General features: G+C 36.0%; 1 protein-coding gene and 1 pseudogene across 1 annotated transcript in view; both read right to left on the bottom strand.

Annotated features, from left to right (window-relative positions):
* HFM1 (helicase for meiosis 1) overlaps positions 1-24,159 on the bottom strand; it is a 114,357-nt gene that overhangs the window by 58,179 nt on the left and 32,019 nt on the right. The window contains exons 13-22 of the mRNA XM_062193435.1: positions 22,212-22,255; positions 22,008-22,109; positions 19,978-20,123; positions 18,746-18,840; positions 17,932-18,065; positions 15,101-15,148; positions 11,719-11,799; positions 5,105-5,196; positions 3,662-3,768; positions 3,524-3,571 (exon numbers count right to left, since the gene is read on the bottom strand). Coding sequence (XP_062049419.1) covers positions 3,524-3,571; positions 3,662-3,768; positions 5,105-5,196; positions 11,719-11,799; positions 15,101-15,148; positions 17,932-18,065; positions 18,746-18,840; positions 19,978-20,123; positions 22,008-22,109; positions 22,212-22,255 — 897 coding nt within the window. The remainder of the gene's footprint in view (positions 1-3,523; positions 3,572-3,661; positions 3,769-5,104; positions 5,197-11,718; positions 11,800-15,100; positions 15,149-17,931; positions 18,066-18,745; positions 18,841-19,977; positions 20,124-22,007; positions 22,110-22,211; positions 22,256-24,159) is intronic.
* LOC133760844 (zinc finger CCHC-type and RNA-binding motif-containing protein 1-like) lies at positions 21,002-21,647 on the bottom strand (annotated as a pseudogene).

Consider the following 24,159-nt stretch of genomic DNA (forward strand, 5'->3'; position numbering starts at 1 on the left):
AGCTGCATGGTTTATTAATAAAGATAAAACTGATGGGAAAATGTCGATGAGATACTTTTAGATAATGGGTAAATAAAACTTGTGAAGCACAAATGTGGGTTATACACAAAGTTTCTGGAGTAAGACTTTTGAACTAATATATCTAACAGTAATATTTCTTTTTTTAAAGATTTCATTTATTTGAAAGTCAGAGTTACAGAGACAGGTAGAAACAGAGAGAGAGGTCTTCCATCCACTGGTTCACTCCCCAGATGGCTGCAATGGCTGGAGCTGAGCCTATCCAAAGGCCAGGAGCCAGGAGCTTCCTCTAGGTCTCCCACGTGGGTGCAGGGGCTCAAGGACGTGGGCCATCTTGTACTGCTTTCTCAGGCCATAGCAGAGAGCTGGATAGGAATAGGAGCAGCCTGAACTAGAACTGGAGCCCATATGGGATGCTGGTGCTTTAGGCCAGGGCTTTAACTCACTGCTCCACAGCACCGGCCCCTCAGTAATATTTCTTTTAATAAATAGGACTCTTTTCAACATCATATTTCCTGTCAGAAGCCTTATTATAAAATGCAGAAATAAAAAGGGATGAGAAGGAAAATGGGAATGTATTTCAGTAGGTACAGAACCAGAGCAGGGCTTTCTGTTTCTTTCCACCACCAAGATAAGGTGAGCATTGATGTCCTGTAATCTTACCTTCTTGAGCCTGTCCTCAGCAGAAATAGAAGCTTCACAGCCTCAGGTGAGGTTGAGCACTCCTGTCATCTCAACTAATGGGGCAGAATTATTTGGCAGTTAAGTAACAACTAAGTCATTATTGTAAGGATTAATGAGATAGGTATTGATTCAGTGGCGATTAGTTTCAACAATGATCAGATTATCTTGGTTTAAACAAAAAGGTTAGATTTTTGAGTTAAGCAGGCAAAGGCTTGGTATCATGACTGTATTTCACATTCTATGAGCTCTATGAAAAAAACCAGTTAAAGAAAGCAGAACTAGTGCTGAAAAGGGAAGGCATAAGGGTTAAAAGCATAAAAAGTGGCCGGCACTGTGGTGTAGTGGGTAAAGCTGCAGCCTGCAGTGCCGGTATTCCATATGGGCACCAGTTCGAGTCCCAGCTGCTTCACTTCCGATCCAGCTCTCTGCTATGGCCTGGGAAAGCAGTAGAAGATGGCCCAAGCTCTTGGGTACCTGTACCCGTGTGGGAGACCCGGAAGAAGCTCCTGGCTCCTGGCTTTGGATAAATACAGCTCTGGCCATTGAGGCCATCTGGGGAGTGAACCAGCGGTTGGAAGACCTCTCTCTCTCTCACTGCCTCTCCTTCTCTCTGTGTAACTCTGACTTTCAAGTAAATAAATCTTAAAAAAAAAAAAAACAAAATTTTTTTAAGTCTTAAATTGAAAGAACAGAAACTTGGACAATTTAAAATTTTTTTAAATATGATTACCATCTACTTGAATAACAGACCTAAAATTCTGCAAAGCAACAGGGATATGAGAAAGCCATGAAAGTGGCAACTATGAGCCATCATCACCTTGGAACAACTGAAAACATATTTGTATTAATAAAAATCCCCTTCCCTCCAATTACATACTTTTTCTCTCTGTTTTTGGCTAAGCTTAAATAACATGCACAAAAGTGGGAAATGATAATGGCAATCTAAATTATGATATGTATGAAGCCATTAATTTTTAAATGTGACAGCCTCAATCAGAAGAATGTATTTTCCAATTTAAGGCAAAGTAATGGAAGCATTGAAATTGTAAAGAAAGTATTCCCAAAAGATTATCTTGATTTAAATTGACTCAATAACGAAGAAACAGAGTATACTGCAAAAAAAATTGAGAGAATCAAGAACTCCAGGTTCTAGTTTTAGCTCAGTTGCCCATATAGTAATATCTGGTCATCACTCACTTAATTTGTGAAATGAAAACACTGGGCTATAAGAAATTTCCTATGCTCCCTGGGGATATTCAAGTTTCTGAGAAATACAGTTAAGGAACAGAATATTAACTTCTGTGATACAGGCTATAGATTCACCAGACAAATTACATACAACAGTGTGAAGGTATTAGGGATATAAAATTCAATGAGACGTTAGGAAGGATCCCAAAGAAAGAATGACTTCCTCTAGCTAAGGAGGAAAAAATTATTTGGCTAACATGTTTTACTGAGCAATATAAAACTATTATTTCATCATAACTTGGAACACTTAAATCAAAAGGTTCTATTAGAAGCTAAGTACTCAGAAAACCAAGCACTTAGTAGAATAGAAAAGAATATCATTGTATTTGTAATTGCAAACTGGGTAAAAGTCACAGGTTTCAGAATAATTTTAGTTTACTCATCCAATTACTACTCCTCTGTACACACTTCCCAGTCTTGGCAGAAGAGTCATTCACAATATATACATTATACACATTCCTTCACTCATGTTTTTGCTTACACTATTTGTCTTTTCCAGAATGCTATCACCATACAGTAGACATTCACTATATGTGTTTTCATTATTTTTATATGCATGGTTCTCACTCAGGGTAACTTGAACTATCCTGATGATGAGAAGCATAAGAAGCAGATCATCTTGCCTCAATAGAATACACTTTCAACAAATGTTTGTTGATTAAAAAAAAAAAAGTACTCACAATTTACCAATTTTAATTTAAAATCTGAGATTTCTTAGAAATTAATTTCACAGAGGCCAGTGTTGTGGCATAGTAGGTTAAGATCCTGCCTGTGCTGCGAGCATCCCATAAGGGCACTGGTTTGCATCCCGGCTGCTCCAATTCCAAGACAGCTCCCTACTGATGGCTTGGGAAAGCAGTGGAAGATGGCCCAAGTTCTTGGGTCCCTGCACTCTGGGAGACTGGGAAGAAGCTCCTGGCTCCTGGCTTCGGATGGGCCCAGCTTTGGCCGTTGCGGCCATTTGGGGAGTGAACCAGCAGTTGGAGGAAATCTCTCTCTTGTTCTACCTCTGCGTCTCTGTAACTCTGACTTTCAAATAAATAAATAAATAAATGTTTTTTTAAAATTTAATTTCACACCTACATTCTGACTCCATTTACATGAATATGTTATTGTTGTATTAAATATAAAAAATTCTGGGCTGATGCTGCAATGCAGCAGGTAAAAGCTCCAGCCTGTAGCACCGGGATCCCTAATGGGCACTGGTTCGAGTCCCAGATGCTCCATTTCCAATCCCTGCTAATGTGCCTGGGAAAGCAGCATGGGATGGCCCAAGTCCTTGGGTCCTTGTACCCACATGGGAGACCTGGAGAAAGCTCCTGGCTCTTGGCTTCAGATCAGTCCTGCTCCGGCCATTGCGGTCATTTGGGGAGTGAACCAGCAGATGGAAGATCTCTCTCTCTCTCTCTTTTTCTCTCTCTTTCTCTCTAACTCTCTCTATAACTCAGCTTTCAAATAAATAAAGTAAAAAAATTTTTAAAATTTAAAGTGTTTTAAAACTAAAAAAGAAAAACATAAATATGAATCATGATCCAATATTTAGTATTTTAAAACATTTAAAAATTTTCTTTACCAGTTTACTTTCATTTCTCTGGTTTTAATCCTTCCTTCCATTGGAAATCTGTAAACAGAAACATAGGACAAAAGCTTTAGCATTATTTAACTAAATAAAACATCTTAAAATTATTTAAAACATACATAATTTCTGTACCTGATAGTTATCCGATTTGGATCTTTGTTCAAAGTATTCAGTGTTTTCTTTTCACTTATTCTTAACTGTATATCTAGAAATTCCTTGCAGCTGGCTATCATTGTGACCTATAAAATTTCAGCATTTATTCATTTAATGAAAAGTACATTTTTTACTTCTTTCTTGTCATTCTCTTTCTTTGAAAATATTTTTTGTGCTGCCTTGGGCCATCATAGTTTTATTAATTAACCTAACAGAGTTAAAATCTTACACATTTTGTATGTTTAAAGATTCATTTATTCACTGACAAATGTCAGATAACTGTGACATATAATGTGGTTAGATACTAGGGCTATACCAATAAGACTGTAAAGATTAACAAGACAAAATTTAAAGTAGTCCAGTGCCTACTGCACAGTAATAAGCACTCAATAAATAATTGTTCTTGTTGATTCTGTTATTCATCCTGCTATAGTTTCCAAATGATTATCCCAATTGAGGCTTATTTAGTAATGGAAAGAATGCTTTAGACATTAATAAACTTGCATTCTAGAGCCTTGTTGTGCTGGTAGCTGGACATGGCACTTTGTACTTTTGTTTCCCACATCTGTAAAATGGAACTAACAGTTGCTCTAATTGTCACATACTTGCTGAAGTCAAGATGTGATGTATTAAAGTTTGTATTACTTATTTCAGGCTCTTAACTTATTCTTAAGCATAATATTTATATGAAAATAGAAACTTTCAGCTTTTCATCAATTTTTGCTCACATGACTCCTTAATAACTGGAATTCTATTGTGCAGTTTTAGGTATAATAATCTTATCTCAATATTTTCCACAAAAATGAATGGTTAAAATTTCAGAACAAATATTTTCTTTTATAAATATATTGTTTCATATTCATGTCTCCAAGAAAAGGAGAAAGGATCAATGCAGTTACCAGGCATCAACAATATGCATCTGATCTGTCCATTACTGCAGTCACAAAGTTGTTCCTACTATTCTCCATTTCTCTATTATCAGCTCTTTTTTCTGGGTTACTATCAATACTATTCTATTTCCACTGCTATTGATATTTGGATGCAAAAGACTTAGAATTACTGCCAATATATGGCACATATGCTGCAAGTCCTTGTCCTTCACTGATGGCAGATATCCTAATCTATCAAGTCACATTGTCTGGGATCTTTTGCACATATTACACTGCCAAGATAATCAGCATTATTGTGTATGTTGTAAGGTAGTTGCCATAGCTACTTTGGGTATGTATGTAAATTTTCTTAGCTATGATGAAATAGAACTGAAAATATAATATTTTCAGAGGTATACTAGGGAAGATATAAGTATTATAATAATGCTTTCCTTTCTGCTCATTCTTAAATTATATGAGATATAATATTGTTGTTTCACCAATATTATTTTATACTATGTCTTTACTTATTTTCTAGTGAAAATTAATTTACCAGATCTGATAAAGTTTCTCTTCCATTGATTTTATGAAATTTCTTCACTGTGTCAAATGTAATATAATACCAAGCCATCAATCTTCCTGCCTCTATGAGAATAAAAACATTCCTTCCATTAGCTGAAAGAAGTTGTTTTTTAATCAGTTTAACAAACACTTCCTTAATATCTACTTCATGTCTTTAATGATACCAGGCACAAAAAACGCACCAAAAAAAAATGTAGAAGACACAATCTTCAGAATTTATAAATTGGTTAGAGAGATAACCACATGGGAAATCATTAACAAAATCCAGTGAATGGTAACATTTACATATAAACTTAAGTAGGGAGGAAACTGGTCAGACTTGGTTAGAATTCTTGTTTCTTCATTTATCATGTTAGTAGATGATCACATACAAATTATTTTACCAATTTCTTAAGGCAATGTGAAGTTTTTTTTGAAGAAGATTAAATGCAATTCAAAAATACATATATAGTACTTGGCATAGTGCCCAGTGTTTAATAAATGTTGTCTACTTTTATTACTAAAACCTGACAGAGACATGACAGGGTCTTGAAATGCTATTTAAAAAGGTTTAGGGGCCGGTGTTGTGACTTAACAGATTAAACCTCTACCTGCAATGCCGGCATCTCATATGGGCACTGGTTGGAGTCCCAGCTGCTCCACTTCCAATCCAGCTCCCTGCTAATACACCTGAAAAAGCAACTGAGGATGGTCCAAGTCCAGCCCAGAAGAAGCTGCTCCTGGTTCAGCCTGGGCCAGCCCAGGCCTTGTGGCCATCTGAGGAGTGAACCAATAGATGGAAAATGTCCCTTTCTCTTTCTCTTTCTTTCTTTCTTTCTCTTTTCTCTGTAACTCTGCCTTTCAAATAAATAAAATAAATCTTTTTTTTTTTTTTTAAAAGAAGTTTAGACTTTGGAACCGACTTCTAAAATGAGAGAGGACCACTTAAGATTCTTGAGCAATATTTTAATTAAACTTGCTTGAAAATAAACTGTTTCTGAATATAGTAGCAGATTGGTTGGGGATGGGAGATGGGTGGAGTGGAGGAGAGTAATTGATGGAATGGAATTCATGTAAGACATTACTGGATTCAACTATAAGTTATCTAGAAACATTCCAAAGAATTTTAAGCCCTGTGAGCATACACAGAAAACAGCTGTGAGAGGAAAGTGGCATATCATTCCTCAAGGAAAGGGCTAACATTTATGTATGTGTCAACATCTATGGCATTCCAACTGAGTACTAGAAATCAAGGACATGGTACAACAGATAGACCTAGCCATCAGAAAGTAAAAAGGAGATACGCCAGCTGTAAGGCTACTTTCTTAATCAGGAGCCTGTTGAATATATATATATATATATATATATATTATATAATATATTATATTATATAATATAATATAATATATATTATATATATATTATATATAATATATATAATATATATATTATTATATATTATAATTATGAGTAAAATGGTGAGTCATAAAAAGGAGTTTCTGAGAAAAGTATGTGAGATGTTAGGGAACTAGCATGCCTTTAGGGTATTTTTTTTGAAAGATTTATTTATTTATTTATTCAATAAGGCAGAGGGAGAGATAGAGAGGTCTTCCATCTGCTGGTTCACTCCCCAAATTGCCAAAACAATCCAAAGCCAGGAGCCACAAGCTTCTTCCAGGTCTCCCATGCAGGTGCAGGGACCCAAGCACTTGAGCCATCTTCTACTGCTTTCCCAGGCCTTAGTAGAGAGCTGGATCGGAAGAGGAGCAGCCAGGATTTGAACCAGAGCCCATATGCAGGCAGTGGCTTTACCTGCTGTGTCACAGTGCCACCCCATACGTTTAGAGTATTTTTTTTTTTGACAGGCAGAGTGGACAGTGAGAGAGAGAGAGAGAGACAGCGAGAAAGGTCTTCCTTTGCCGTTGGTTCACCCTCCAATGGCCACTGCAGCTGACGTGCTGCGGCCGGCACATCGCGCTGATCCGAAGGCAGGAGCCGGGTGCTTCTCCTGGTCTCCCATGCGGGTGCAGGGCCCAAGCACTTGGGTCATCCTCCACTGCACTCCCTGGCCACAGCAGAGAGCTGGCCTGGAAGAGGGGCAACCGGGACAGAATCTGGTGCCCCGACCGGGACTAGAACCCGGTGTGCCGACGCCACAGGCGGAGGATTAGCCTATTGAGCCGCGGCACCGGCCACGTTTAGAGTATTTTTAAGGATGGCCTTCAAACTCTACATATTTATGAATTAACATAATGAAAATGAAAGGTTTTAAGATAATATCTGACACTTGCTGGCTTACTAGCAAGGATGAAGTTTTCTTAGGTAAGTTTAAAAAAATAAGCTAGGAAGGAAACCATGAATAAAATTAATCAAAGCAGGAGAATGGAAATAAATAAAAAAAGATTTGCAACTAAAGAGAGGAAATAAAGAGTTAACTTACTATCAATATGTTGAATGTTACATATTCTCATAGTAACAAATTCAGGATATTTCAAAGTAAAGGCTATAAAGTTGAGTTGTGGAGAGAGTACATGGAGGCCATGAAAATATATTTCTCATTTGGTGACTTACTGCCCCAGCTGTTGTGCTCTGAATCCATCACTATGGAATTCCAAACAAGATCACAATTTCATGAGATGCTCCCAATCAATGGCTGTGCATGGCAGGGATACTAAGCTTGACCTATTAGATAAAGTAGTTGCCTGGCAGGTAATTTTGGTTTGAAGATTTTCAGTCAGCTTTGCCAAATCTTCTTATGATTGCACTGTTCACTAAGATTTACCTTCTTTCCTTCCATTTTTCTTCCCTCCCCACCTTCCCTCTCTCCCTTTCACTCACAGATCTATATCCCAATTTAACCACTCTCCCAGAGTCTTGCAGTTATTATCTATTTTAAGGACGGTAATCTTTCTTAAATTTACAACAAGCCTTGGTCTTTTGAGCCCTTCTCCCAACACACATTACCAGAAAGAATTAAAAACCTTGATATGAACTGATGAAAAAAATCTAGATATACAAGTATTATGGACCACAAACCAGAAAACAAAAATTGTATTAAGCAGAATTATTGGAATATACAAAGGATTTCAATGTAAAAACAAAAATCAAAGGGATAAATATTAGTAACATAAAGAAACAGTAAGTCATAAAAAAGAATTCATTGGAAATACTATGTAAGAAACTTCCACCTACATTAATGGTAAGCGAAGTAATTATGAAACAATCCTTCTGCTGAAGGCAACAAAAAAAAAACTAAATGAAATACAAATATCTTCTATAAAGTATCAAGAACTGATGCAATATTTATATGAGAGGGCTTGAATGCAAAGGGATTAAAAATAAAAATTTTCAGGTTTTACTTCTAAAAATTGAGGTTTGCAGATCTAGAATGGGATTAATTGTATTTTAAGATTTATTTATTTGAAAGACAGAGTGACAGAGAGAAGGAAAGAAAAAGAGAGAAAGAGAGGAAAGGAGAGAGAGAGAGAATCTTTTATCCACTGGTTCACTCCCCAAATGGCCACGATGACCTCGGCTGGTTCAAGTCAAAGCCATGAGCCTGAAATTCCATCCTAGTCTCCATATGTGGTGGGGCCCAAGTACTTGGGCGATAATTCTCTGCTTTCCCAGACACATTACTAGGGAGCTGGAGAAGAAAGGAAGCAGCTAGGACTTGAACGGCATCAGATATGGGGTGCAGGTGTCACAAACGGTGATTTAACCTGCTGCATCACAATGCCAGCCCCATCATTTAACTGTATTTTTAACATAACAGTACTCTCAATTGATTTTGACAGCAAGTAGTCAACTCTAAGAATCATCATCCTAGTATGTGACAAGAAATATTTTTAGCTTAATATCAGACTGTCCTTTTGGTATCTGATGATTGCCTAGATATGGAATGACTAAAAATGAAAGAGAAACCAAGAATATCAAGTATTTTATGATCATCTTAGGCTTAGCAAAAATGCTAATGAGAAAAACAGGCAAATAAAGGAAATTTTCATAGCCTTGGATAAAAATAGCAACAATAACTGTTACAGTAAAATTCTTTAAATTCATTATTCCATTTGATCATAACAATACAAGGAGGTAAATAGGACACCTAATATGTTCTTGTTTTTCAGATGAAAAAACTAAGGTAAACTTAGCATAAAGGTCACATGTATCAACTAGTAGAACTGGGACTGAAATCCAGGTATTTGGGATCCAGATTCTATTGTCACTCCACTTTACAGTATCCCAGGCCAAATTAACATGATTCTGGGTATCAAGTTTCATATCGTATATCTAAGTAAAGATCTGTAATAAAAAATTTTGCAGGAAATGCAGGAGACCAGTGTCAAAACTACAATTTTGAATTCATTTACATATAGCTACACCTGTGAAGGTAAATTGTTTTTCCAAAGAAGGAGCATAAATTTGGGATAAAGTTTCCTACATGTGAAACTTCAAGAAGCCCATAGTAAGTGAAACAGGTCAATAGGAGGATTGATTCAAAAAACTGAAGAACCAAAATAGTAGAGTGCTAAAGAGAAAAATCAATCAGGTAGCATTCACTGATGACTGACAAAGAAGAAAACACACATATAGATCATTTGTTAGGTATGTTTGAAGACAGAAGGAGGGATGAGTAATGTGGCACAGTGGATTAAGCTGCTGGTTGGGATGCTGGCATCCCATACTGGAGTCTCTGGGATCAAGTCCTGCCTCCATTTCTGATCTAGCTTTCCAATAATACACATTCTGGGAGGGCAGCAGGTGATGGCTTAAGTGCTTGAATCTCTGACACCCGCATGAGAGACCTGGACGGAGTTCCTGGCTCCTGGCTTCAGCCTAGCCCCCTTAGCTGTGTGGGCATCTGGAGAGTGAACCAGCAAACAGGTTTCATTTCCTCCCTTCCTCCCTTCCTTCCTTCTTTTTCCTTCCTTCCTTCCTTCCTTCCTTCCTTCCTTCCTCCCTCCCTCCCTCCCTCCCTCCCTCCCTCCCTTCCTTCTTCTTCTTATTCTCTCTCCCCCCTCCCTCCCCTAGCAAACAGAAGACTCTCTCTCTCTCCCTCTCTTTCTCCCTCCCTCCCTCCCTCTCTCTCCTCTCCTCCCCCTCTCCCCCAATCCCCCTACCTTTCAAGTATACAAAAATAAATAAACTTCTTTAAAAAGCAGAAAGAATGGTATCAGTGGATTCAAAAAGTATCACAGGGGAAAAAAATGATAGTGGATACAAGATTCTTGATGAAAGTGAAAGTACCCAAGAACAGAGGAAGAAGGTATATTAGTGATTCTCATGCCTTCTCTAGTGAGACATCCTAGAATACATAGGAGGCAATTCTCACAAATAACATTAGGGTTATCAGAGTAATAATCAGAAAAGTAGGGGGAAATGTTATTGATATATGGGCTGAGAGTCTGGGCAGTAAATTGCTTTCAAATTTTTAAAAAACCTTATATCCAGTAGAAATAAAAATCATGACCCCAAATCATACATATCTATAGTATGGTTGAAAGTATACAAAAAATACGTTAAATATTGAAGGATTCATGCTAAAAGTTTAATAGATTCTGAATTTCAAAAACACTTTTCTATATTTCCCAACTTTAACTTGATAAAGTACCTTTTTTTTATAAAGTACCTTTTTAAAAGGATTAATTGAAAGAATTAAGTCAGCATCTTTCTGAAAAACATTTCTAATCATTAGTGCTAAAAACTACAAAACATTATTCCCTTCATTTAGTATACTCAATTAAAATGGCAGGGGTGGAGAGAGAAAGAGAGAAAAGAGAAAAGGAGTGGCAAGGTTCAGGAAACTTTACTCCAAAATACTGCATTTTGACATAAATATTTTGAGCTGAAGGAATTTGAGAACTGTCATGTTTAAGAAGGACTATCTGATCTTCCCCTGGGAGTAGGTCATAAAATCTCCCCTAAATCTGGAAGAAAACTCTATCATTATCTCCAAAGACAAAGGACACAGACAGGAATCTGAATGAGATTTAGCTTGCTAAGTTTCCCTCAGTTTGTTACACTTAGCTCACATCTCTTTGTCCCATATTCCTGACTTGCCACCCTCCATCAAACTTAATGATAAAACAACCATAATTAACCACTTCTTTGGGTCTTTATTTTGAAAGATCTCATGTCATTAGATAAATTGCTATGCTTAATCTTGTTAGTTTTTTGTTAAAGAGACCCAGCTAATGGGTCTAAAATGAGTAGGAGGGAAATTTATATTTCTTCCCCTACAGGAGCCTAAGTAACCATCCAGATATCCAATGTTTGAATATTTAAGAATTAACAAAAAGATACCTATTAATTACAACAGGTATAAAGCAACCCAAGATTCAAGCATTTCAATCCTCTGCTAAAAATCACCAGAATCAATGAAGACAAATTTTGTGACTGTCAAAAATAAGCTCCATACTTTTCATATACAGAACTCAAGTAAATGTATTATGCCTTGCAGCTAAACATGATGACACCTTCTTTAGAGTGGAATTACAATTTAGTTTTACCATCATTAAAATTTTATCATCAAAATTGTAGAACATATTTTTAATTTATTCTTCAGTAAGCAATCATTAAATTTGCTAATAATTATAGAAAAATTACCAGTTGGTTTGAAATTAACATCTTCATCCATCTTTATCAAGTCCAGCGATGATAAATCATTCAGATTCTTCAAACATAATTCTGTTCAATTATAGAAAATACATTTTAATTCTAGTAAGATAAGAAAGCAAGGAAGAATAAATTTATTATTAAATATGCTAATGTGTTTCTTTATAATTGTTCTAGAAAGAACCACAATCCCTACTTAAGTGATAAGAAAAAAAATTCATTAAAAGGCCAACTAATATGCTAAAAAGATTTTCTAATAGTAACAACAACATCAGTATTAAAAATTATATTCAATAAGTAATGAAAGTAACTTGGAACATTTTAAATGATATTTCATGTAATATCTTATTTAATCCTCAAAGTAACACAATAAGATCGACATTAATATTTTCATATATAGGTCAGTAAACTAAGTAACTTGCTCCAGGTCTAAGTAACTGCTTTGCTGACTGTCTTTCATTATGATAACAGTTTGCTTTTTCTTTAAATTTCTATCTGAGAGATAAATGCATAAACTATGACAAGCCAAATAGGCTTTTAAGAGTGTCCCAAAAAACATTAGTTTCTTCCCTCTTCCTCATTTGCCACTTTCTGGAGGCAATCACTTAAAACTGTTTCGGCTGATGTTTAATATTTACTTCCGTCTCTCTGAGTATGCCACCATTGGTACCTGGAAGGAACTTCTGAATAGAATCACTAATTGATGAAGATCACAGAAATTGTAGTCTGATGCTTATAGTTCTCCCTCTATCCCATGCTACAGCCTAGGAGATGTGAGGTACTTCACAGCAGCCAGTGGGAATACAACCTGTTCAATACTAAACATTTGCTTACAAAAAGATCCTAAGATAGGTGTTTGTTGCAGTGTTTACATAACCACTTGGGAAGGTTCACTCCCACATCAGAGTGCCTGGCTCTGAGTCCTGACTACTCTGCTTCTGATCTAGCTTCTTGATAACACATACCCTGGGAGACAGTAAATGCAGGCCCAAGTACTTAGATCCCTGCCACCCATGTGGAAGACCCAGACTGAGTTCTGGCCTCCAGACTTCAGCCTGATCTTGCCCTGGTTGTTTTGTAAATTTTGGGAGTGAACCAGTGGATGGAAGTGCACTCTCTCTTGTGCTCGCTCGCTCTCTCTCTCTCCCCCCCCCCCCCCGTGCTTTCAAATAAAACAAAAATAAATTTTAAAAAATTTAAACCCATAGAAGGCAGGGTCCTTTCAGAAATACTTTAGCTTAATGAACTAGTTTTTCTCTGATTTTTTTAGTTACCCACTGTTAAGTCAGTTCAACAGCTACTATTCTGTCAGCTGATCCATCAATGATGAATACTTACTATATTTCATGTTGAACATTAAACTCTAGGTTTATAGCAGTGAATCATAAAAGATTCTTATTCTATGGAAACTATATTTTACTAAAAAAGCAATCAGATCACAAATATAAAATTTTTATTCAAAGGTACTAGGAAAAAAATAAACCTAAGAAAAACCCCTAGAGAATGATGGGGTAGGTTTTTAAGCTTTTAACTAAATATAATAATTATTTTTGATCTATGCTACCTTTATAATATAAAGTATGTTTTTTCCAATTTTTAAGATTTTATTTATTTATTTGACAGGTAGAGTTACAAACAGTGAGAGAGACAGAAAGAAAGGTCTTCCTTCCGTTGGTTCACTCCCCAAATGACCATAATGGCCAGAGCTGCGCTGATTCAAAGCCAGGAGCCAGGTGCTTCTTCCTGGTCTCCCATGTTGGTGCAGGGGCCCAAGCAATTAGGCCACCTTTTACTGCTATCCCAGGCCACAGCAGAGAGCTGGACTGGAAGAGGAGCATCGGGACTAGAACCGGCACCCATATGGGATGCCGGCACCACAGGCGGAGGATTAACCTACTGTGCCACAGCACTGGCCCCAACTTTTTCCAATTTTTAAAGTAAAGACATGACTTTTTCTAAACAAGGAAAACAGTAACAGTACAATAGAAACAAATTTGTCTTCCTCTTGGTAAAAGTGAATTTAAATAAGATAGTATATGAACTCTGAACAGAGACCTGAATGAAATGAAGGTGCTAGCCATGCAAGAGATTTAAAAAGCTTTCCAACAATAAGGAACAGAGAAGTGGGAAAAAGCTTGGTACATTTAAAGAGGAGCAAGATAGCAAATCTGGTGAGAGCCAAGTAAAAGAGGGGGAAAGTAACAAGAGAATTTCACTGTTGCATCCTTATCTCTGTATTTTTATTTTTCTATAAATATGTAAGAATATATTAAAAGTGCCTGCATATTTTTAGTTCATCATTTTTTCTTTTACTGGAAGATAATCTCAACACAAGAAAGAGGTAGCAATTTCTAATCTTAATAAATGTTTAACAATATGTTGTTACTTTAAGACAGGTAAATCTAAGTCATTAACGGAATAAGAAGTCTATAAGCTAGGCTTATATTTTTAATTAAAATTAAACTAGAAAAGAAAAATAAAGAATTTGCACCAATAGGCAACAGTTTCAAAGACCAAAATCATTTTTTTTAAAAAGATTTATTTTATTTATTTGAAAGACAGAGTTACAGAGAGAGGTAGAGACAGAGAGGTCTTCCATCCGCTGGTTCACTCCCCAGATGGCCGCAACAGCCAGAGCTGCACTGATCTGAAGCCAGGAGCCAGAAGCTTCTTCCAGGTGTCCCACGTGGGTGCAGGGGCCCAAGGACTTGGGCCATCTTCTACTGCTCTCCCAGGCCATAGAAGAGAGCTGGATTAAAAGTGAAGCAGCCAGGACCAGAACTGGCGCCCATATGGGATGCCAGTGCATCAGGCCAGAGCTTTAACCCACTGTGCCACAGTGCTGGCCCTAAAGACCAAGATCATTTTAAAAAGAAAAAGCAGAGGTAGGCACTTGCCCTAGCAGTTGACACTTATTAAGATGCCCACACCCAAATAGGAGTAACTAGGTTCAAGTCCTGACTCTGGCCCCAGATTTCAGCTTCTTGCCAATGAGCACCCAGGGGAGGCAACAGGTAATAGCTCGAATAGTTGGGTCCCTGCCACACACATGCTCCTAGCTTCTGCCTAGCCCAGCCATGGGTATTGTGGGTATATAAGGAGTAAAACAGTGAATGGGAACTTTCTGTCTCTGTCTGTTGAATAAGTAGATAAAAACAAAAAGCAAATAAATAGTTAAGACGTTAACCAAAGGAAAATATTCTGATAGATTACATCAGAAAAATTCATATGACAAGCTTTATGTTTGAAAAAGAAAATTCACACTTTTTTTCTGTAGACAAGTTTCCTTTTTAAAAAATAAAAGAGACTTATTTTTATTTTCATAACAGCTGGCCTTTTTCATTGATTTTTTTTAGAAGGAAATGCATCTAACCTTGTAATTTTTCTTCAATTCCATCTTTATTCAATCCAGATGTAAAACCTGTATAAGTCATGAAAATGTATAAAAAATAAATAGAATGGATTTAATTTATTTTTATGGGCTAAGTTCACACAACAGTTAAAAAGAGAAGAATAACTAATTAAATCTCATTTAGGAAAAAAATAGCTTGTTGAGTTAAAGCAAGGCTTAAGTAGCTATATAGAAAACAATCACTGTTTTAAAATCCTTTAATAGCATCTGGCTATCTTTTGCTTGTTTTATTGTGTAACAGTGACCAGGAATACTATAGTTTAACAAGAATTGTCTGAAGTAAATTCCTAATATTTTTGCATCATAAATTTTTGTCAAGTTATTAACATTTTCTAATGTACTTTCATTGTAAGATAGATGCTCCTATGAATACTAAAAGGCATTTGGTAATATAACCATTTTGAAAAACCATGCTATTTTCTAAAGTTGAAACTATACATACCCTATAACAATTATTTTTCACTCTTGGCATATACTCACAGATACATACATACGTGTGTATAGAAGGACATATATAAAAAAGTTTATACAAGCATTGTTTAAAATTAAAAACTTCCTTTCATAAAAAATTCCTTAAGAAAGTAAAAACTCAAGCCACAGACTGAGAAGAGATTTGGATACATCTATATACTTGACAAAAGATTCTTATCCAGAATATATAAAAAACTTCTATATACTATTGGCTAAAAAGAAATAACATAATTTAAAAATGTATAAAAGACATCAAGGAACACTTAACAAAACTTCCAAATGGCCGGAAAACATATGAAAAGATCCTTAATGTTAATGCTCATCAGAGTAATACCAAATGAAATAACAAAGAAATCACTATACACACACATACACACACACATATACACAAAACAATGGCTGAAATTAAAGACTGACAAAGAAATCAACCATTGGCAAGAATATATATAACGACTGGGGCCAGTGTTGTGGTATAGTGGGTAAAGCCACCTCCTGCACTGCCAGCATCCCATATGGGTGCCGGTTCAAGTCCCATATACCCTGCTTCTGATCCAGCTCCCTGCTAATGTGGCAGGGAAAAGGTTCAAGTACTTGGGTCTCTGCCACTCATGTGGCAGAAAGGGTGGCAGACAAGGACGGAGTTCCTGGTTCCTGGCCCAGCCCTGACTATTGTGGTTATTTGGAGAATGAACCAGCAGATGGACTCTCTGTCTCTCTCCCGCTTTTTTTTCTCTCTCTCTTTCAAATAAATATTTTAAAAATAAACATAGTATGACATAATTTATGTTTAAAAAATAGAAAAATAACATTAAATTTTCTTATTTGCAAAAACAGTGGAAGATTATACCAAAAAGGGCATACCAGGTTAGAGACCTGGGAGAAAGTAGAGATGAGAACCATGTAACTGTGTGGATGGAAGAGATTTAATATATAGTACATATTTTTACACATCATACTCCTTTAACTAAATAAATATATTGCCTAGTCAAAAGATAATTGTTAAATGATATGGACATTTATATAGATATTCTTTTTTTAAAAAAAGATTTATTTATTTTACTTGAAAGTCAGAGTTACACAGAAAGAGGAGAGGCAGAGAGAGAGACAGAGAGAGGTCTTCCATCCTTTGGTTCACTCTCCAATTGGCCGCAATGGCCAGAGCAGCACCGATCCAAAGCCAGGAGCCTCCTCCAGGTCTCCCATGTGGGTGCAGGGGCCCAAGGACTTGAGTCATCTTCTTGTGCCTTCCCATGCCACAGTAGAGAGCCGGACAGGAAGTAGAGCAGCTGGGTCTCAAACTGACACCCATATGGGATGCCAGCGCTTCAGGCTAGGGCATTAACCTGCTGCGCCACAGCACCGGCCCCTAGATATTCTTTTTAATAAAGGCTAATATTATCCTTGGAGATCTGAAAGTTGTAAACTTATATGTATTAGAATAATATTGTAAGGAGTCAGTTTTAATGTCCAGCAATCCCAAGAATTCTGATTTTATAACTTATACCACATGGAAAAACCCTCTATAGGCAACAGATGTGTGTTAACTTTAGAACCAGAAGCAAATGTAGTACTATATATTTTGATTTCTTATAAACTAAAAAATGAACAGTCACAAATCAGAATAAGAAAATAGCTAAACACCAAGTGCAGACAAAATTCAAGATTTTTAAAAACTTTAACATATTTTAAGTGACTTCAGGTTTTTTGTTATTTTTAGTGCACTTGAATTTTTTTCTACCAGGTCTATTTTTAATGGTGCAAGACTAGACATAAAAAGGATAAAGATTTCTCACTTGGCCGGCACCGCGGCTCACTAGGCTAATCCTCTGCCTTGCGGCACCGGCACAGTGGGTTCTAGTCCCGGTCAGGGTGCCAGATTCTGTCCCGGTTGCCCCTCTTCCAAGTCAGCTCTCTGCTGTGGCCAGGGAGTGCAGTGGAGGATGGCCCAAGTGCTTGGGCCCTGCACCTCATGGGAGACCAGGATAAGCACCTGGCTCCTGCCATCGGATCAGCGCGGTGCGCCGGTCGCAGCGCGCCAGCCGCGGCGGCCATTGGAGGGTGAACCAACAGCAAAGGAAGACCTTTCTCTCTGTCTCTCTCTCTCACTGTCCACTCTATCTGTCAATAAATAAATAAATAAATAAATAAATAAATAAATAGATTTCTCACTTATATCTACTCTTGCCTCTAAATGTATTTGTGACTATTACCATTTTTTCTGTTACCTATTTGTTCCTATTTCCTACTCTGTAACCTACTAATATAAATTTGGGCCCAGCTGGCTTGAAAAAGTTCTCCTTTCCCAAGTCAAAGTAACAAACCATAATGAGATGGATTTTTCAAGGCTCTGATATAAAGCAAGGTTGATCGTATCCATTCCAAAGCAATATTCACATCTGTGATGGTGTGTAATACTATCTCAGCATTTAAATGTTCAATGAGATGTCTGTGCAAACTAATGGGGAAAAAAAAAACTTTGTATTACTAATATGCACTTCAATGCCATAATTCTTATTTATTAACTTTAACAATATATAATATATTCATTGCTATTTTAAAAATTCATGAAAAATAATAATTTCCAAAAATATAACAGAAAACTTTAAAAACTCAACTCAACTTTGCTTTTTTAATTTGAGATTTATCTACTTCATTGGTCCAGAAGACAGATTATTGCTTAAGAAAGGCTGGAGAGTAAACTATATCCTATTTTCTCCAAGAGAAAATACATCAAATTTTTCAGTAAAAGGTCACAGACTGCCTTTCTATTAGTAAACAAATTTTAAAGATGTGAAAAGATATGAAAGTTATATTTCTTCCTATAACAAACTAGTGACTTCAAATTTACAAGATTTCATACCTAATTATAATATAATATTTAATAAGGACTTATTAGAAATTAGGCCTTTTTGAACAAAGCTACATGCTACTACACTCTAAGAAACACTAGTAAATAAAACTACTCTGATTTTTTTTGAAAAAAGAACAATTATATTCCTTAAAAGGACACAAACTTCTTAAATCGTTAAAAAATATCAAGAAAATAACCTAGAAAATCCCCAAATTTCTTTCTAAAATAAAAGTGGAGAAAGTAGATTATATTAGCATTATCTTTTAGAAATTTTTCTGTATTACCTGCTTTCTACAGTGTCATTACAAGCTAACATTTCAATGTACTTGTCTCTTGTACTTAATCGAGTCATAATAACTGCCGTAGCTGTAGTGTCAAACTGAAAAAAAGAAACACATAGAAAACTATTAAAGAAGAGCACATTTTGGCACTAGTCTTACTCAATAATGCAAGACTTTCATTACAACAAATAGTCCCTTTGCCTTAAATAATAGGTCAAAAGGCCCAGAAAATGCTTCTGCCTTTGAATTTAACTGAAAACTTAATTTAAAAAACTGAATATACTTATAAAATCACCATGGCTTCAATGTACATAATTTTGGCAATGTCAAAACTGAAATAAACCTTGTAATTGGATAAAGTTGTAAGATTTGGTGTAATTGACATGTGAGATTTATTCTTAAAACTATAAATTTGTATAAAATAATATTTTCGCATTCTTTGAAAAGATGTTCTTCCTGAATGTTCCCTTAGCATTTTTATAAATGACTTCCTAATTCAAGAATTTGTCAGAGTATGGTTTTGTAATTTACAAGTATATAGGCTGACTTCTAATTGTCACAATGCCCAGGGATTATTGTAATTTTGTGCTAGGATTCAAAGAAGTAACATGTTATATGATACACAAGACACTCCTACACAATGAAAGACTTTCCATCCAAAATGCCAAGAGAAACCCTATTAAGAATAAAAGATGGGGCCGACGCTGTGGCACAGCAGGTTAACGCCCTGGCCTGAAGCGCTGGTATCCCATATGGGTGCCAGTTTGAGACCCAGCTGCTCTACTTCCTGTCCAGCTCTCTACTGTGGCTTGGGAAGGTACAAGAAGATGACTCAAGTCCTTGGGCCCCTGCACCCACATGGGAGACCTGGAGGAGGCTCCTGGCTTTGGATCGGTGCTGCTCTGGCCGTTGCAGCTAATTGGAGAGTGAACCAAAGGATGGAAGACCTCTCTCTGTCTCTCTCTCTGCCTCTCCTCTCTCTGTGTAACTCTGACTTTCAAGTAAAATAAATAAATCTTTAAAAAAAAAAAAAAAAGAATAAAAGACAAGGGACCGGTGCTGTGGCATAGGGGGTAAAACCACCAGCTGCAGTGCCAGCATCACATATGGGTGCCAGTTCGAGTCCCTGCTGCTCCACTAGTCTAAGTATAAAACACAAATTTTAAGCATACATTTTTTTATTTTTACCAAATCTTATAAAATAAGTTACAAAAAGTAAAGTTACTGTCACTTACTTGAGGTCGACCAGCTCTACCAATCATCTGCAGAATATCTGTTTCACTATATTCTTCAAACATTCCTCCAGCATAATGCATTGTAGATTTTATAACAACTAGGTGAGCAGGCAAATTTACTCCCATGGCTAAAGTACTGGTAGTAACTGCATTAAGGAATATTAATACAAACCCATATAACTTTATTATTTCAGAAAGACATTTTCTTATAAAAGACATATTCCTAAATGCAATAAAAACTCATATATGAGAAATTAAGAAAAGAAAAAGAGAACATTATTATCTAAAATAATAAAATATCTTAGAACCAAAAAAACTGTTAATTTATTACTTTTCTTTTTTTTCTTTTGAAAAAGTTTATTAACATTTCATGAGGCATTTGCTTTGAAGACTAAGTTTTGAAAGCCATGTAAACCAATCAAACATGAGTAAAGTTTTGTAATGAAAATCTCAAATAAATCATTTTAATACCTTTTTCTCATGGGATGACAACAGCATTATAACACTTTCTTATTTTTATTAAAATTAGCTCTTTTCAGATTAGTACTAGCAAGTTTTGATTTTTAGTACAGGTTGTGCATCTCTTATTTGAAATACTTGGGACCAGAAGTATTTTGGGTTCCAGGTTTTTCTGAATTTTCTAGTAGTTGCACAAGCATAATGAGATATCACAGGGATGGGAACCAAGCCTAAATATGAACTTCATTTAGGTTTTATCAAACTTTATAGGATGTGTAACAACAGTGTCACGATGTCCTACTTGAGACACTATGTTGGCACTGACAAGGCTTCATATTTTGCAGTGTTTAGGATTTCAGGGATGCTCAAACTGTACTGTACTAATGCAAGAGAGAAACATAATAATTTCTATTTATTTTTAAATTTCCTATGAACTATTTTCTAGTAAAAAACTGTTTGGTATTGTGTTTTTATGCTCAAACTCTAAAAGTAACCTTAGCCCTCAGCTGAACTTTGTGCTCCCAGGCGTTTATATCTTAGGGACATTCACACAGTAAACGTCATTTCAGTCACTGAGCTCTTCCTCATCACTGAAATATGTGCTTTTCTTTATCCTCGGCTGTCTTGAGTCATCTGATGTGGAGGGACCCCTGAATGGGGTCTCTATTTTCTTTGTTCTTCAATTTTGGCTTGCTGGAAGGCAATGGCCTGGCTGAGGCTGTCCAGACCAGGCTCTTCCCTTTCATCTTCACTTTCTTCTACTTCCTCAATTTCTTCTTCTGGTTCAGGAACTTTATTTATTTATTTTTTCTTCTTTTCCTTCTTCTTTGGAGGTTCACATTCTCCAACATATTTTTAGGACAGACATAACTTAAGTGTCCACTTTCCCCACATTCCTAGCACTTGGATTTATCAAAGTAGTTTCGTTTTCGGATGAATTCAGCTGCTCTTCCATTGGGAATGCTTGCTTTTATCACTCTACCAAATAACCGTTGTTTATCGCCCTGGTGCAGTTTTGGGCTGAGTCTTTACCCAAAAACAAAATGAATGCAACCCCTTTACTCTTCCTGCTATTTTTAATCTTTCATTATAGTAACTTTTACAACTTTGCCATATTTGGAAAACATCCTGTATAGGTCATTGTTCGTCAGGGAAAAGGGCAGGTTGGACACATACACTGTGCTTTTACTTGGGGCCAATCCACCACTCATTTCTTCAGATGGGAGGCGGCACGCGAGCCACCGGCCCAGCCGGCTCACCCGCGACTCCTGCTGCAGCTTTGCCGCGACCCGGCCATTGCGGGTGCCAGGCAGGAGCAGGCGCCGAGAAACAGACCCAAGTGGCCAAGGGCTCCAATTTATTACTTTTCAAATCACATTATCTTAAACTAGCATGAGAGAGCTAAACCATGCCAATGAATTTACTATGGCCCATACATACATGGGAAATTACATAATTTTAGATTTCTGGAAGAAAAGCAAAAACAAGTAAATCCTTGAGATTTTCTGTTTTCTGTTAAAATTATTTTTCAAAATATTTCATAATACCCATAAGAAATATGCTTTGCTTACAAAGAACTGGTAGATCTCCAATAGTAAAAATTTCTTCAACTACTTTTCTATCTGACAGCTCCATACCAGCATGATGATAAGCAACACCATGTATTAAGATATCTGTAATAAAACATATCACTTGTTAATTCATATCAATATATACCAGTAACAGATTCATTTTATCTATATCTGAAAAAGCTGTTTAACAGTCACTAAACCTACCTTTCAGTTTCAAATCTCTTACGGAATATGCATACTTCTGTAACCTATATAAAAATACCATAAAATTATTGAGAGTTCTTTAGTAACATCAAAAAAACTCTGAAGCAATTTATTATTTTGAAACTTACAGGTATCAAAAGATTTTTTTTTTTACAACATCATTACTTGAAAACTAACTTCAATATTAAAAAGTCTCTATCAGTTATAACATTAAAACTCACTTTTGAGAAAAATTCTTTTTTTTTTAAGATTGATTGATTATTTAAAAGAGTCACACAAAGAGGAGAGACAGAGGGAGAGAAAAAGATCTTCCATCTACTGGTTTCCTCCCCAAATGGCCACAACAGCCAGGGCTGTGCCAGGCTAAAGCTAGGAGCCAGGAGCTTCATCCAGTTCTCTCACTTGGGTACAGGGACCCAAGCACTTGAGCCATACTTGCTGCATTCCCAAGCACATTAGCAGGGAGCTAGATTGGAAGTGGTGCAGCCATGAATATAACCAGCACCCATATGGGATGCCATCATTGCAGATGGCAGCTTAACCCACTACGCCACAGCACCAGTCCCTAAAACTCTTTTAAACTAAGAATTTAAAAAAGTCATTCTCCCACAGGAAAAAAAAAAAAACATTATAAATGGTGATTATGTTCATGGGTCAGAATAAGAAAACTTACTCCTATAATTTGCATGAAAATATTTGTAAGGAATAATTTTTAAAATTCTACTATATAATTAATTAACCCCAAAAGATTGAAATAAAAAATAGCTATTGATTGTGCTCTGAGATATGGCACATAAAGAAAATGGTTAAGTTTAAAAAGAAGGGAAGGTTTAAAAAGTTTCTTAATAATTTGAAAAAGATATTCTTGGTACTTTCAAAGATTTTGTTAGTTGGCAGGTTCTTAAGTATGTCAAAGAACTCCAAATTTGTGCATTTCCATTTCTTTGTTGCAAATAAGACACTTGGAGGCATTATTTTAAAACACTCATGATTTTAAGGATTTAGAATGGAATGAAGAGAAGGCTAAAGGAAAGGACACATTACAATTAAGCATAAACAGCTATGCATCATAAAGTATCTAAGAAATATTATCTTATTAAATTACCACAATAAATAACATTCATATTTCCATCTCTGACTAAGAAATTGAAGCTGAGAGAGACAATGTGCTCAGTGGCACACCACTAGTAAGAACGGAAGCACTATAATTCAAATCTGAGTCTCTAATTTCATGCTGTTTCTAAAACTAGCATTTTATCCCTGAACAAGCAGGAATAAAAAAGGAGATAAAGATAGAAAAAAAAAGAGGAGCACAGTTAAGGAAGAAGTGAGTTAAAGGAAAGAGAAATTTTCCTTGAGTTACTAGCTACAAGTGGGAAATGAGAAAAGGAATTTAGATCTTATGTATGCTTCTGTGCAAGAAAATAATTATCTAAAACAAAATTACCTCATTTGTGTGCAACAGAGAACAGGAGAAAAGTGAGAGGATGAAATGTAAATTAATGTTAAGGGAATTAATAGCCTATGCATTTCAGTTTCCTACTCATATGGTAAGTTGAGCTTAAAAATGTTAATTATTACATACTCAACATAGGAGGCCACATAGTTATTCTATGTGAATGATCTACCATTGCACAGAGAATTCTGTAAGTCTTTCAAAATTTCTTTTAGAGTTAGTTTGTGAGCAAGAAAGTAAACCTCAAGTAACAGTCAAGTTTCTGAATAAAAGTGACACAGCACAACTTGACCACCCAGTTTATTCTCAATAAACAGAAAGTTCCACATTATGTATACCTTTTTACTGCTTCTACCCTATAACTATACTTTCTTTAATTCCAGTTGTATCTTTACTCTATTATAATTATCAATATTTTTGAAACCTCACCTTTGTTAAAAATTTTAGAAAATTAATAATAAAAATGTTATAAAACCAAGTGCAGCTAATATT

This window comes from Lepus europaeus, chromosome 5 (genome assembly GCF_033115175.1).
Source record: "Lepus europaeus isolate LE1 chromosome 5, mLepTim1.pri, whole genome shotgun sequence".
Classification (NCBI taxonomy): Eukaryota; Metazoa; Chordata; class Mammalia; order Lagomorpha; family Leporidae; genus Lepus; species Lepus europaeus.